The sequence below is a fragment of the Microdochium trichocladiopsis genome (assembly GCF_020744255.1).
Source record: "Microdochium trichocladiopsis strain MPI-CAGE-CH-0230 chromosome Unknown B0I36scaffold_1, whole genome shotgun sequence".
Classification (NCBI taxonomy): Eukaryota; Fungi; Ascomycota; class Sordariomycetes; order Xylariales; family Microdochiaceae; genus Microdochium; species Microdochium trichocladiopsis.
The window spans coordinates 2,005,051-2,017,363 of NW_025763544.1; the positions used below are offsets into that span (position 1 = coordinate 2,005,051).

Sequence of the window (12,313 nt, forward strand, 5' to 3'; positions counted from 1 at the left end):
GTAGATCGTGCGGGGGTGAGCTGAGGCAGTGATCTGTTTGCGAGGAGTCAGTGATAGCACATCGCAGCAACCAGATGCGGAGAAAAGATGGCACGCTTGGCGCAAACTGCAGCAGTAGTGGAGGCTTTATTTGCTCTGCAAGATTGATGGGATACGGAGGGGTTGGGGCGCGATAATTGTGATTGGAACCGCGCTGATGGCGGTTCCAGGCCAGAGTTGAGCAGCACGACTTACCAAGGCGGCACGACCAAGACTTGCGCAGCAGGCGGGTTCAACACGGAACGCGCGCAGGCAGGCAGAGAGGACAGCCTGGGGACGCGCGACTCAAAGAGGCGGTTGCGTGATGTGATATCGTGGCGATTGAATAGTGGTGGTGGAGCGCATCGCCTGCGAGCGCTGGGCGTGTCGCGTCGATACGAGGAGCCGGATGGGGCAAGACCGGTCGGTCGTGCAAGGAGACTGGAACGAATGGAGGTTGCGCGTCGATCGGTTCGTGCCTAAAGATGTAGGGGCTAGCGATGACGGAGGCAGGCGGGATTGGCGACGATGGGCATGTATGCTGGCCAGCGGTCGCGGCAGGGAGGTGTTGTGGTCGTGGTGGTGAGTGGTGGACTTTGCTTAGTTGGAGTACAGTCCAGTACATGGCGTGATAGGGAAGGCATGGATGGGATGGGACGGACGAGAGTGGGCCCTGTCTCGGCGCGCGTGGGCAGGGCAGGTGCAACCATCGCATCACAGCACAGCACGCTGGCGGCTGCAGTGGAGCCTGTGCCTGGCCAGCCCGCGCCCTGGACGGGGGAGCTTGCAGCCTGGAGGCTGAAAAGTGGATGGCTGTGTGTCCGCCGTCTCCAGGTAAACATCGGCCTGCTTTCCATTGTTCTGCCGCAGGGCAAACCGCATGTGTGCAAAAGACAAGCCTCACGGGCATAGGGCGTGCGCAACCCCTGTGTGTCCACTACTGGTTCTGTTGGATGCTATATGTAATATATGCGGCTGAGCCTGCAGATCTGGCCTCCCAAGACGCTGGGACACCCCCCCCCGGGGGTGGTTCGCCGTTGTCCAAGGGTCTGCTTGGGTGGCATTCGACTGCCGGCTGGCTCTACGAAAGCTGACCCCCGAAGCTCTGGAATTCCACTGTGTCACTACCTCAAGGAGCTTCAAGTATGTGAACCCACAGATGTAAACTGGACAGGCTCTAGACCACTTGTTATAGAGGCGATTAGGCACTTGCCAGCCGGTGGTCGTGCATGCACCTGCTGGCTGCTTGTGATGTCACTACCAAAAGTACAGTCTACTTGGCCCAGAATTCAGGTACTTGGTCATACGTCTTGGTGTATTCTACAACGTCGACACCACAGAACATTTTGGCAATCTGATGCACTGTTAACAAAAATGAGCTAGTACTGCTAGCGCCCGTGGATATGCCCCGTGGGCCGATGACAGAGGAGCACCCGTCGTTTCTCGCTAAAAAGCTGGCTGGCTGTCATATGGCAAAATGGTGGATGGATCAAGGAGGGGCGTCCCCAAAAAGGGCGCCGTAGGATCCCCAGGCCCAGAATAGCATAGGCTGCAGCACCTCTGACGTGGGGGGTTTGTCCAGCCTGCTGCTGGTGTTTCAACGTCGACAAAGCTCCAGTTTTCACATGCTCTCAGCAGCCCGCCTGGACCAGCTTTTGTTCCTCTTCCTCGCACTTTTGTTGCGGCAAACAGCACAGCAAGACAGTATTTGGGCGACAAGATCCTGAACGCTCCGCGGTACCCCGTCCTGAACAAGCCCCCGGCCGTCTACACCACCACCACCGCCGCCAGCGACGGGAAGCACCGACCCGACAGCCCAACACCACCATGGCGGACACAGCCGCCGGCGTCAACACGACGGCCGTGATCCTCTCGACCAGCATCGTCACCTTCATCACCGGCTTCTTCCTCGGCATCTACTCGATCAGGGGGTACCTCATCTCGCCGTCTCTGCGTGCCGAGAGGGCCGCCAACCTCAAGGACCCCGTCGAGAGCGACGAGTCCGACATTGACGAGGACGACACCATCCTCGACCACGCGCCGAACTGGACCAATGGCCTCGATGCAGACCGCAGGCAGGGTCTGCGCGTGACCGAGGAGGAGAAGAGCAGCAGCAGCACGAAGGACGGCAGCCAGAAGAAGAAGAAGAAGGGGGGTAAGAAGGGCGCCGCCGAGGAGAATATGCCAAAGGCCGGCGACGCGAAGGAGGGGAACGCGAATGAGGAGTGCAAGCTCGTCCTGGTCGTCCGGACAGATCTGGGAATGACTAAAGGTATGCTAACCTTTCGTGTGTGGTCCTCTCCTCCCACATCAGAGGACCTTCCTTTATTCTCGCTCCATTTGCCCGACTGCTCAAGCAAAAGACACCCGATGCTAACCTCCATGTGAATTCCCACCCTGGCAGGCAAGATCGCAGCGCAGTGCAGCCACGCAACCCTGGCCTGCTACAAGACGCTCTCCCGCGCGCAGTCCAAGAACCCGTCCTCCGCCGAGGCCCGCATCCTCCAGCGCTGGGAACGCCTGGGCCAGGCCAAGATCGCCGTGCAGGTCAAGTCCGAGGACGAGATGCTCGAGCTCATGGGCAAGGCGCGCAGCCTGGGCATCACCGCCGAGGTGATCCAGGACGCGGGCCGCACGCAGATCGACCCGGGCAGCCTGACCGTACTGGGCGTCGGGCCGGCGCCAAAGAGCCAGGTCGATCTGATCACCGGTGGACTGAAGCTATTGTAAGAGAGGAGAGAGCGGGTCCACCGGAATACTGGTCTGAAAGGCGGAGACGAGGAGAGTGAGACGGGGCAGTATAAGACCTCATCCTGACATCGACCAGCCAACAATGCTCTAGGCCGGCAGGATTGAGGAAGGGTAAAAAGCATCAAAAAATGAATCGGTCAGGATATGCAGCGACAGCTCGCGTGCAAGCACGGCGTTCGGTCATGATACATACATGTACAAGAGAAACGATAGACAAAAGATGGAACATAACATGCGGCAACGTCCGCACATACTCAGCTACAGACAAACAGTGTAGCAGGAGAACGATATAGACAGCCACGAAAAGCAATGAACAAATTGGTTCCACGCAAGGAACTCTCGACCAAAACCTATTCCTCACACAGGCAAGATGATGACACATTTCACAAGGAATCATGGGACCAGTTCCTTGATGTACGAGATGGGTTTGCCGTGTGCATGACGGCTAATGAACAGACTTCTCTATTCCTGTCGGCTCGTGTCGACGGTGCTGTACGCTTGCATAGATCTAACAACAGTTGTGGGGGGTATAAAGCCGTGAAAACAACATACTGGGTGATAGCAACCCAGGGACCAAAACGAGCTAATTCCATGATAATGCATAAATGCCATCGCGAGTCCTTAATACTCTCCCCTGACATGACCGGTTTTCTCGTTGGTGAAGCTGGGTTAGTGCTGTCTATCAGGACAAGCACAGTCCGGCACACAAAAACCGCCGTAGTCTCTAGTGAGGCCGTCGCGGCACCCCATTCGTCATGCCCTGTGGCACACTTGGCGATGGTCGGTTATTACTTGGTGTACTGCTGCTGATCCTTGGGCGTTTGGGATCGACAGGGCTATCGGCTCCATTCGCCCGCGGCTCGGCGGATCTCTTGTCGCCTGCGCGATGCCCGCTGCGGACGACTATGTCAACGAAGTCGCTCAATTTCGTGAACTCGTCTTGCATATGGGTGTGCGTTTGCTTGGCTTGTGTAATTTCTGTCGACATGGTATCGAGCCTACTGCTGAGCTTCTCCACAGCCTCGATGGCTCTGCGTCCCAGGCTGTCGGGTTTATTGGTGACCTGGTTGAGCTCCCCAAGGATCATTCGAGCCATCTCCTTGGTCGTCACATTCTTGAATTGAGTATCGAGGTGGTTTGCCTGCATCGCGACACCCTCAAGCTTGTCCTTGACAGCCTGGAAGTCCTCGCGCAGAACCTGACTGGCGCGTTCCTGCACTTGTGTACTCCATTCCTTGACAGACTTTTCGAGCTCCCCCAGGCGAGCCATGCAGATGGTCTGCAGCGAGTTCACTTTGCCTGGCAGGTCTTGTCCTTCCAGGTCTTGTAGACGCGATGCAAGCGCCGATGTTGCAGCAGCATCGGAGCTCTTCTCGAGACTTCTGGCCTCTAGGGAGGCGATGCGTTCCGCCAGCTTCTCGTCCCGGAGCTTCTGAAAGTCATTTCTGAGGCCATCAAGCTCATCGCCGAGCCAATCGCTCGTCTCCGCCACCGTCGTCTGCACCTTGCCGTACAACTCTACCAACTTCGCATCGAGGTAATCTGGCGAGACTGAGGTTGATTGATTCGGCAAATGTGTGGCAGACGAGGCGTGTCTGACCGGGAGATGATCCTTGAGGGCAGAGAGTTCCTTGCGCATGTTGTTGATCTCTGCCTCATGACCCTTGACCCGTCCCGGAATCTTGTTGTCGACCCACGTGTTGACCATTTTGTCCAAGCTCTCCAGGTCAAGTGAGTCAACCTTCTCTGTGGTATTCTCCATCTCGGCCTCTAGCGATTTGATTGTGCTGGCTAAATTGGCGCACGAGTCTCGGACCTGCTGTATCTGTGTGCCCAGGCTGTCGTACTCCCGCGCCTGCTTGTTCAGTGCTGCCTCCATGCTCGTAATCATGGAGCTTGCTTGGGCCGAAGACTGAGATAATGTATCGACAGACTGAGATAATGTCTTGGCCGTCTGTTGACATAAAGCCTCTATGGTCGAGCATCGCGCTCTGCTGTCATCGTCGATCCTCTTGAGGTCCTTCTTAAAGCCGTCGCACTCAGTAGAGGTCTTGGCAGACAACTTTTCAGACTTTTCGGAGACTTCGCGCATCTGCCTTGTGAGCTGTTTCTTGAGATTCTCATTCTCCATCCGAAGCGTCTCCACAGCCTTCAAAGTTGCATCATGCTGATCCTGCATCTCTTTTTGCCATGCACCAACACTCCTCTCCTGCTCGATAAGTTTATGCTCACGAGCTGCAAACGCTGCCTCCTGCTGCTCGAAGCGACTTTGCAGGAGCTCGAGTTTACGCTCGAGAGCTTGATTTGTGTCACAATGTCTCTCCGAGGCCGAGGCAGCTATAGGTGGTGGTTTTTTGAGGGCAACGAACTTGGAAATGAGCTCTTCCAATCCCTTTTGGTGGCTCTTGTCGGTCTCCGAGACCTTGTTCTTTAACAGCTTCTCATCCTTTTCCTGCTGTCTCAGTTCTGTACGACGCAGCAGAGCCATGGAAGTGCCTTCATCTGCCTTTTCCAGCTTTGTATTGAAGGCCCGGCGCGGCCCAGCCTCTGCGTTCCATCTTGAAAACTGCGACTTGACAGACACACGATCGACTAATGTGTCACTCCAAGCCCAAAAGGTGTTGAACAGGTCTTGGTACTCGGGAGTCTCAATCATCGGCGGTTTGCTGCTCAGCATACAGGGTTTGGCAGCTGTAACGAGACGAGATGGGGCGGCATTAGATGATCGCGAGACTAATGGCGCTCACTGTTAGCAAATATAACCACAGTGACGGGATCACAGATGCAAACTTACGAGAGTCTGGGGTTTGGACGACGCTGGCCTTGCCTAGCCGGGGCGAGGAGCTAGAAGCTACAGACGGCCTCCGCGAGCTATCTTGTGCCCCACGAGCAGAATCCTCGCGAGCGTCTCGTGGATCCCTCATATCTCTTGAATCTCTTCGTACAGGTCCATCTCTGGATTCGCGGCGAGAGGAGCTATCCCGCTCACGTGACTTGTCCGCAGTGCGCCGGGCGTCCTGGTGTGGACGGTAGGCATCCGATGGTCTTCGTCGCTCGTCAATGTACGCATCATTTAGGGTTGGCCGTGAGGGAAGGCCCGCCATGATAGCTCGGTGTGCAACCGGCCACTACAATGTGAGCTCAGTGCTGTTGTGGTATGGTCTTTCGTCCTCGCACAAGTGTTGCCGTGAAATATTCTACTGATATAGTTCATGTCGGGGCTCGCCGTGCGCGGATGGCCTTCGTGCTGGATGTGAGGCGTGGTAGAGGTCGTGAGGAGTGTAGTGTCGTGAATCGAGCTTGAGAACACCCCGTCCAAGGTGGGGAGGCACGAGTTCGGCCGGGCAGGCGGTTTCGTGTGTCTGTCGCGCCTGACTAACTTGACGCCAACTGCGAGGTCGAGAGCGGCCCGTTTGTAACTCGTGGTGTTGACGGGACTCCTGCCTTATGTGTTGTCGAAGAGCGTGCTCGGGGACGTGTGGACGGGAGGGGAAAAGGCACCCGTCGCGGAAGGGTCCTCGGGGCTGAGTTTGGTGATGCGACCCCAGATCGTTGGAGTCGCGCGAGGAAGCGCGCGAAGGGTGGGCGGCGCAAGACAAAAAGTGGAGCGGCGTCAACGGACGGTGGAGCTTGGGAGCTGAGGTGCCCTGCCAGCATCCATTATTTTGGTCGGGTCGTTGGCAGAGCATTTGTAGGCTGGAGCGACTCACTGCAGCAAAGGCAGCCCTGAGCCCTCAGAGCACATGCGCAGTTCGAGCAAACGCGCGGCATGCGGGCGAGCGGGCAGCCACGGAATATGCAAACAAAGCCTCTCTAGCGCGCTGCGGAATGGCTACTGAATATAGCTACACTTGCGGATTGTGGATGTCTCCCAAATCCCACGAGAACCAAACCCTTGCTGTTTCCAGTCAACCGCTTCGCGAGCTCCTCATAACTCCAAGCATGGACAATTGGAGTGCGAACAGAATCGGCCTTCACGATTGTACCCAGCGACGCAAAGTTTGAGGCATCAGTGAAATGCATCATCCCGGTTTGATCTTAAGGGGAGTGCATCGAGGGTTCACTCGTTTAAAGTGCTGGTTGGAAAACAGAGCATAGCACATGACTTATGTAACCTTGTAGTGATCGAACAGAGCTCGAAAGGGACTGATGGCGTCAAGTTGTCTCTTGTGGTTGGTGACACGGCTTGGAGGCGTGCCAGCCCACGCCCACCGAGAGCACCTTACGCAGTAGCTCCCCATGGAGCTAGGTAAGGGGTGCGACCAATGACACCTCGCTCGCCGGCCAGGCTGGGATTCTCCAGTTTGCCGCGCCGACCTGTCAAGCGCGCCTGCGCTGCGCAATCCTCACTGCTCCAACTAATTTTCCACAAGACCAGCCTCACAGCTACCACCAGCCCGACACTACACAACCAACTCTCGCCCACCACCGCCAGATAAATCCCATCCTTTTCTCGGTCCCCAAGCACAGAGACACCTGCAGCACGACGACGACTGATTAGCGCCTTGCGAAGCTGCCCACAATGGCTGCTGTAAGTCTTGCACTTGGAACGCCCAGTCCCTCGCAAAGCTGTCGTACACATCGCTAATCACCGCCCTCGCGCAGCCCGTGATGACCGTGTCCGAGAGCAAGGAGCTGCGCGGGCTCAACCTCATCGCGGCGCACTCCCACATCCGCGGGCTCGGCGTCGACGCCGACACACTCGAGCCACGCGCCTCGTCACAAGGCCTCGTCGGACAAGAGAAGGCGAGAAAGGCCGCCGCGGTCATCCTCGAGATGATCAAGGTTGGCAAGATTGCTGGCCGGGCGGTGCTGATTGCCGGCCCTCCTAGGTAAGCCACAGCTGTGCCCTTCCCTGGTACTCTTGCAAGGCTCACACTAACAATTGATAACTTTCTTCAACGATAGTACCGGAAAGACCGCGATAGCAATGGGCATGGCACAGTCGCTCGGCCCCGACGTCCCCTTTACGAGTCTCGCGTCATCCGAAATATTCTCCCTTGAAATGTCCAAGACCGAGGCCCTCACACAAGCATTCCGCAAGTCGATTGGCGTCCGCATAAAAGAAGAGTCGGAGATAATGGAGGGCGAGGTCGTCGAGATCCAGATTGACCGCAGCGTGACCGGCGGCGCCAAGCAGGGCAAGCTGACCATCAAGACGACCGACATGGAGGCCGTGTACGACATGGGCAGCAAGATGATCGACGCCATGACTAAGGAGCGCGTCATGGCCGGCGACATCATCATGATTGACAAGAGCAGCGGCAAGATCACCAAGTTGGGCCGCAGTTTCGCGCGGAGCCGCGACTACGACGCCATGGGCGCAGACACGAAATTCCTACAGTGCCCGGACGGCGAACTGCAGAAGCGCAAGGAGGTCGTGCACACGGTGTCGCTGCACGAGATCGACGTCATCAACTCGCGCACGCAGGGCTTCCTGGCCCTCTTCAGCGGCGACACGGGCGAGATCCGCAGCGAGATCCGGGACCAGATCAACACCAAGGTCGGCGAGTGGAAGGAGGAGGGCAAGGCCGAGATCGTGCCCGGCGTGCTCTTCATCGACGAGGTGCACATGCTCGACATTGAGTGCTTCAGCTACATCAACCGCGCGCTCGAGGACGACCTCGCCCCCATCGTCATCATGGCCAGCAACAGGGGCTTGTCCAAGATCCGCGGCACCGACTATCGCAGCCCGCACGGCCTCCCGCTCGACTTCCTCGACCGTGTCGTCATCATCCAGACGCAGGTCTACGACCCCGCCCAGATCCAGCAGATCCTCAGCATCCGCGCGCAAGAGGAGGAGGTCGATGTCTCGGCCGACGCCCTCGCTCTGCTCACAAAGATTGGCCAGGAGGCCGGCCTGCGATACGCCAGCAACCTCATCACCACGTCCCAGCTCATCTGCGCCAAGCGCAAGGCCAAGCAGATCTCGGTCGAGGACGTCCAGCGCAGCTTCAAGCTCTTCTACGACCCTTCGCGCAGCGTCCGCTTCGTCGCCGCCTCCGAGAAGAGGCTCATCGGCAACGACGGCGTCGTCGACTTCACCGTCACCAACGGCCACGGCGAGGCTATGGACACCAACTGATGAGGCGGAGCTGGCTTGTAAAGGGAGAAGAAAAACTGGAAGTGGAGGTTCTGGAAAAACCCGCCCAAGGCAAGGGTTAGGGCTCTGGGGACCAGCAATATTACTTAGAGATATCTTGACCCAGGATGGCGTTTTATCAGGTTGGGTTCTGCTTGAGATACTTTGATTGCGCGAGATGTAGGTGGACCAAATGCAGCGATTTAATGACATCGTCCCTTTCCATGAATAGGCTCCGCTTGAGAGTTGCTGCACAACATAACCACGAACCACCCAGGTGCGAGTACGTCTCGCTCAACGGGCATCTTGACATTACGTTACAGCAAAACATTCCCACTCATTAGAAAGACAGCAAGTATTTGTCAGAGGAAGCTTAATGGGTATATTTCACTTCCAGCTAGGTACAGACGCCTTTCACAGAACGCCGAGGAGGTCCTATTTGCTATCCCTCCGTCATCATTACTCATTCGTGTTGATTTTTTCTTCTTTTTATTCCACTCCTTTTCTCTGCTTTGCGTCATGCTGCAGGCACAAGCGTTCGAATTTGTTGCTTGGTTCCTGCTTCATAGCTTAGGCAGTCATTTGCCAGCATCAACCTTGGCAATGTAGGCGAGGAGGTCGAGGACACGACGGCTGTAACCCCACTCGTTGTCGTACCAAGAGACGAGCTTGACAAAGTTGTCGTTGAGGGAGATACCAGCCTTGGCATCGAAGATGGAGGAGTTGGGGTTGCCGATCATGTCCGAGGAGACAATCTCGTCCTCAGTGTAGGCGAGAATGCCCTTGAGGGGACCGTTGGCAGCCTCCTTGATGGCGTCCTTGATCTGCTCGTAAGAAGCACCCTTCTCGAGGCGGGCAGTAAGGTCGACAACGGAGACGTTGGCGGTGGGGACACGCATGGACATGCCAGTAAGCTTGCCGTTCAGGGCAGGGATGACCTTGCCGACAGCCTTGGCAGCACCGGTGCTGCTAGGGATGATGTTCTGAGCAGCAGTGCGGCCACCACGCCAGTCCTTGGCGGAGGGACCATCGACGGTCTTCTGGGTGGCAGTGTAGGAGTGGACGGTGGTCATGAGACCCTCGACGATACCGAACTTGTCGTTGATGACCTTGGCGAGAGGGGCCAGGCAGTTGGTGGTGCAAGAGGCGTTGGAGATGACGTCGGCCTTGCCGTCGTAGGTCTCGTTGTTGACACCCATAACGTACATCGGGGCATCGGCAGAGGGAGCAGAGATGACAACCTTCTTGGCACCACCCTTCAAGTGGGCAGAGGCCTTGTCGATGGTGGTGAAGACACCGGTGGACTCGACGACGTAGTCGGCACCAGCCTTGCCCCAGGGGATGGCAGAGGGGTCACGCTCGGTGAAGAACTGGACCTTCTTGCCATTGACAATGAGACCATCAGAGGCGACCTCGACGGTGCCCTTGAAGTTGCCGTGTGTAGAGTCATACTTGAGCATGTACTCGGCATACTTGGTCTCGATGAAGGGGTCGTTGACGGCAACGATCTCGATGTCGTCGTGCTCGACAGCATTGCGGAAGACAATGCGGCCGATACGGCCAAATCCGTTGATGCCAACCTTGACGACCATTTTGACGGTTTCTGGTGAGCGGGAAAGAAAAGAGTGTTAGCTGCGAGTCGGAGGAACGAGTGCCCAGTAAAAGCTTGATAACTGAGGGTGAAGATCTGACGAGGAATTGATGAAGAATGGGCTTGACGGCGAAGAGGGTATGTGCAGACAACTGCTGAGTGAATCGCATGGACACAGATCGAAAGACGGGCTGGTTGGTTGGAGAGTGGCGGCACGCCTGGATTCGGGCCTTCTTGCTTGAGCTACCTTGAGGGAAGCGGGCTGCTCTTGCAACGCCCAGACGCAGCTACGAGCGCCCAGCTACCCCACCATGGCGGCAAACGAGCGTTGAAGCTTCCTCCGGAAGACCGATCGATCCGCAGTTGCGATCTCAGACGCGCTGCAGCGTCCAAGAAATGCTCCCGCTTTCATCGGGAGGTTCCAATTGACGCGTCCCAGGCAGGAAGCCGCGTTCCTCCCTCGAACGATGGCAGTGGCGATGCAGGCCAAAATTTTGGAGGGGCAGGAGCACCGGGTCTGATATCATCGCAGCATGCTCCTGTGGGGCAGGACAGGGCAGTTGCAGGGGAAGGTAGGGGGAGTGGTAGTGGGCATGGGCAAGCTGAGGAACGAGCTGGAGCTCGACATACCTGGAGTTGTTTTTCTTTTCGAGGTTTGCAGAGGGAGAAGCTTGGTAGCAGTGAAGAGGGAAGGAAAGGACTGCAAGAGGCAGAAGGGTGGGAACAAGCTTGTCTATATGAATAAATAGGGTGTCGCGGAGGGACGCGGCGGGACGGCCAGGAGCTGTCGATGGAGGGGCAGGCGATTACGATGATGCATGGAGGCGACCGCCGCAGGAGGAATTGGTTGAGGCAGAAACCCGCCCAGCAACAGCTCCCCAGGGGTGGGGGTTCTGCCTGCCCATTGGCCCCGTCTGCCTTTCTGAGGGGCCCGCCTCAGCCGTGTGCCTGTTTCGTACTGTGGAACTGCTAGAGAGTACCTGGGCAGTACTTGTGGCCCCGGGCTCTTCCACTCGTCGCGGCCCGTACCGCGTCACCAAGCTGCAAACCAGCCCGGCCTATCTCGACAGTGCGCAGACGGCCCTCCGATCTCGTCGCTCGAGCCCAGAAGAGATTTCACGGCCTTGCTCAGCATTTGGGCGAAAAATAACTCACCGGGGAGGAGGGGTCCTTGTCTCAAGCGGCGCGCTCCTGTCTGAGGCTCTGGCAGGTGGGCATCGTGAAGGCATCAGAAACACCACAAACATCAGAATGCTATGCCTGGCCTGCAGATCCGACAAGGCTGGCATTCGGGACCACTCCCGCGGGTTTCCAGGTTGGCAGACCCAGGTATCGTGGGTGTACCGCGAAGACACCCGAGGGCAGCCATGTTAGGCCAGGGCTTACGAAAACGCCCGGAACACCTAACGGGTGCTCGGTGCTGGCTACGGCTTGCCTACACGATTCTCCCCGACATGGCTCGGCTCACGGCCGTGGCTCTTGACGTAACCGGCTAGCACTTGCTACCCCAGACTTCCTGCTTGTTTTCGTCCCGCCCGTGGAGAAGGCGCGTCTCGAGATGTGCCGTGGGGATGCCATGTCGATGGTTTAAAGCAGCTTGCCCGCGCGGTTCGAGGGTGGGCCCACCGCTTGGTCGGGCGTGGATGTGCTTTTTGGAGGAGTGTTGAGACGTGGAAAAGGTTTCCATGCTCAGTCCAGCCGAGCACACCGAATCCTGCCTGGCCCCCTCCATGGCCCCTCCGAAAACGAAATTGCTGTGCCTTAGACTGTCCAAAAAACATCCTGTCGAAACCTTGGGTTTCAACCATGTCGATTTTGTGGCGGGACGAAACATTGGCATTGTCGCCGGGCGTTCTGAGAAACAGCTCCGG

At 57.3% G+C, this 12,313-nt stretch overlaps 4 protein-coding genes across 4 annotated transcripts; 2 read left to right on the top strand and 2 right to left on the bottom strand.

The window, feature by feature from the left end:
- Positions 1-1,845: 1,845 nt before the first annotated feature.
- B0I36DRAFT_357551 (peptidyl-tRNA hydrolase PTH2-domain-containing protein) lies at positions 1,846-2,748 on the top strand (the record flags this gene model as incomplete). Its single annotated transcript, XM_046157816.1, has 2 exons — positions 1,846-2,290; positions 2,423-2,748. The coding sequence occupies 2 exons, from the start codon at positions 1,846-1,848 to the stop codon at positions 2,746-2,748; spliced, it is 771 nt and encodes a 256-aa protein (XP_046018270.1).
- A 745-nt stretch (positions 2,749-3,493) lies between these two features.
- Positions 3,494-5,873, bottom strand: B0I36DRAFT_357552 (uncharacterized protein; the record flags this gene model as incomplete). The annotated part of the gene is made up of 2 exons (XM_046157817.1): positions 3,494-5,502; positions 5,564-5,873. 2 exons carry the CDS (start codon positions 5,871-5,873, stop codon positions 3,494-3,496), a joined length of 2,319 nt encoding a protein of 772 aa, XP_046018271.1.
- Positions 5,874-7,291: 1,418 nt separating this feature from the next.
- Positions 7,292-8,854, top strand: B0I36DRAFT_343996 (RuvB-like helicase 2; the record flags this gene model as incomplete). The annotated part of the gene is made up of 3 exons (XM_046156217.1): positions 7,292-7,300; positions 7,375-7,601; positions 7,678-8,854. The coding sequence occupies 3 exons, from the start codon at positions 7,292-7,294 to the stop codon at positions 8,852-8,854; spliced, it is 1,413 nt and encodes a 470-aa protein (XP_046018272.1).
- A 370-nt stretch (positions 8,855-9,224) lies between these two features.
- Positions 9,225-10,628, bottom strand: B0I36DRAFT_7136 (glyceraldehyde 3-phosphate dehydrogenase). Its single transcript, XM_046163258.1, has one exon. It carries the CDS (start codon positions 10,441-10,443, stop codon positions 9,430-9,432), a length of 1,014 nt encoding a protein of 337 aa, XP_046018273.1. The 5' UTR covers positions 10,444-10,628; the 3' UTR covers positions 9,225-9,429.
- Between the last annotated feature and the right edge of the window lie 1,685 nt (positions 10,629-12,313).